This window comes from Silurus aristotelis (genome assembly GCF_946808225.1).
Source record: "Silurus aristotelis genome assembly, chromosome: 6".
Taxonomy (NCBI): domain Eukaryota; kingdom Metazoa; phylum Chordata; class Actinopteri; order Siluriformes; family Siluridae; genus Silurus; species Silurus aristotelis.
In genome coordinates, this window is record NC_139579.1 from 814,865 (window position 1) to 817,364 (window position 2,500).

The 2,500-nt window shown below is 37.8% G+C and overlaps 1 protein-coding gene across 1 annotated transcript in view; it reads right to left on the minus strand.

Moving 5' to 3' along the window:
* Positions 1-1,122, minus strand: part of st13 (ST13 Hsp70 interacting protein) — a 17,349-nt gene extending 16,227 nt beyond the window's left edge. Inside the window, exons 1-3 of the mRNA XM_083545148.1 lie at positions 904-1,122; positions 599-717; positions 152-194 (exon numbers count right to left, since the gene is read on the minus strand). Coding sequence (XP_083401274.1) covers positions 152-194; positions 599-708 — 153 coding nt within the window. The 5' untranslated portion in view covers positions 709-717; positions 904-1,122. The remainder of the gene's footprint in view (positions 1-151; positions 195-598; positions 718-903) is intronic.
* Between the last annotated feature and the right edge of the window lie 1,378 nt (positions 1,123-2,500).

Below are 2,500 nucleotides of genomic sequence, written 5' to 3' on the forward strand. Positions count from 1 at the left end.
TAAGCGGTCAGAGCATACGTTTGGAGTATTATATTTGAACACTCTTGTAATGCTACTTTTTTGGAGCTTTGTCTCTCTTAACACACACACACGTGTAAAATGCAGCGTGGTGAGCTGGTGCTTAGTCACGTGTGAACGACGTGTCCTTCACCTGGCAGCCTGACTTTTTAAGTGGTGGAATGGTCGCTCCCAGTCTGAAACACACACACACACACACACACACACACACACACAGACAAAGAGGCTGAATGAGTAATGTGTGTCACACAGAATTTGATTTATCAAAATAAACAAATCGTTTCGAGTCATTTTAGTTCATTTCGTTTCCACAGTGTCTATGGGAGTCACGTGATAAAGAACTGACTCGGATTAGGAGTGTGTGGAGAGATGAACTACTCCATTTTGGTTCCTGTACATGACCTACTGAGATGTTGCGATGCTTTGCTGCGTAGAAAATGAACGAATCACTTAGTGAATCGACTCGTTTTTCTGAGTCACATGAACGAATCGTTTGTAAACGACCAGCACTGCTGTATTGTATAAAGGCTGGTGTATGTGACACGTGCAGCACACAGGGTGTAATGAGATGTTTCCTCACCCATGCAGCCAGGTGCGAAAGAACTCCATCTCGGGCAGGTGCAGCACATCAGGGTTCTCCTTACACAGCTGCACGAAGCCCTTCAGCTCCGACACTTTCCGCGGGTCCATCACGGGCACCTGGCGAACACGCAGACACGCGCTTTATCCAGACTTTAATCACTATTCACTACTACTGTTTATTACTATCAACAAATAAACAAACAAACAAACAGCGTGAGCGCGCGTCACGGGGCACGCGCGCGGTCTCGCGACGGAACATTCTGGAAAGAAACGCGCGAGCCGCTACCGAGTCCCTCCGCGTACCTTCCGACTCTATACCTCGGGTTGCAGAGAAGCAGGAATCGGGGGAGGTAAAGACCTTTATTTCTTTATCTCTCAGGTTTTATTTGTTTGTTTATTTATTCACTGTTTTCCTCTGTTCCCGTGCACGCGCGCAGCAGCTCAACAGAGACTCCGCAGACCTGGAGGAGAGGAGGAGGGGGTCCGTAGTCAACTGGCGTCGCCCTGTGCGTGACGTCATATTGTGCGTCGGGCCAATCGAAGAGCACAGGGCGCGGGCTGTCCGGCAGAGTGCCTGTGCTGAGAGAGAGAGAGAGAGAGAGAGAGAGAGAGAGATTTAAATATTCAAAATAATAATCAATTATAATACAATTATTTATATAAATACATTTCCGTTTAATAAAAACCTATTCGTGACGTCAGTGAGATTTATGTTGCATGTTTTTACTCAAAGCGACAACATGCTATAATAATGATTATTATATTTATTATAATTTTATTCAGGGACGCAGTAATATTTGATCACTTAATTCTATTCGTGTTATTAAACTTTTATAATAACAAACAGCTAATATTTTATATCCTGACTGTCTGAAGGAGAGATACAGAAGATCTTTTCTCCCTGCTGCTATTAGACTTTATAATCAGAGCTGCTCAGTGAAACAGACAGCAGAATACACCCTTATTACTGTTTAACTACAATAACAACAATAACAGTGTTTATAAAATAAATGTACAATAACACTAATATATAAAACCGTGCAATATCACCCATGTGCAGTATGTTTAAAATAATAAATACTTTATTGGTCTCTTTTTCTTTTGTGTTTATACACTGTAATGTATATACTTGTATTATATATATATATATTAGCAATTTTCTTTTTCTTTGCGGCTGTAACACAGAAATTTTCCCACTGTGGAACGAATAAAGGTTGATCTTATCTTATTTCAAAAGTATTTATTTTTAAGCTCCTAAATATATTACTTTAATGTATAATAATGGTGTCAGTGGTGTTAAAAGTCTTAATTGTATATAAATAATTTCTAAATATTAATTACTATTGTTGAAAAATGATAAATTTTCCGGCTTAAAATAAAAAAAAACGTATTTTCTTGACGTATTTGTAATTTGATTGTTTTATGTTTTGATTGAAGCTTTAGAAATGTGTTCATTAATGTTAAAAAAAAAAAAAAAAAAGTAAGAACCTCTCGGTTTGTGCATCACGTGTCGGGTTTAACACGTTTTCATTTCTGTTTGTTTGTAGACTTTTTTCAGATTCTAAATGTGTTATGATGTTTGGTTTATTATTCATGTTCATATATCAAAACATGTTTTAATAAATATTTAAGTAAAAAAGCATTCTTTTCAACTCAAAAGATTTTCCTCAAAGCACAATATAAATCTAGTATTTGTGACCCAAACTTTGATCTGGAGAACTTATGGACCTTCTCTCACACACTCTTTATCTCAAATAAAATTGAAGAACTTGATGTAAAAATAGATGTTCCCCCTGGTATGTTCTTCTGTGTGTATGGTGAAGAAGAATTTACTGTACACTTGTTTTGTCCATTCACCAAGTCTTTTTGGTGAGACGTCACCATGCTGTTATTCCTTTAT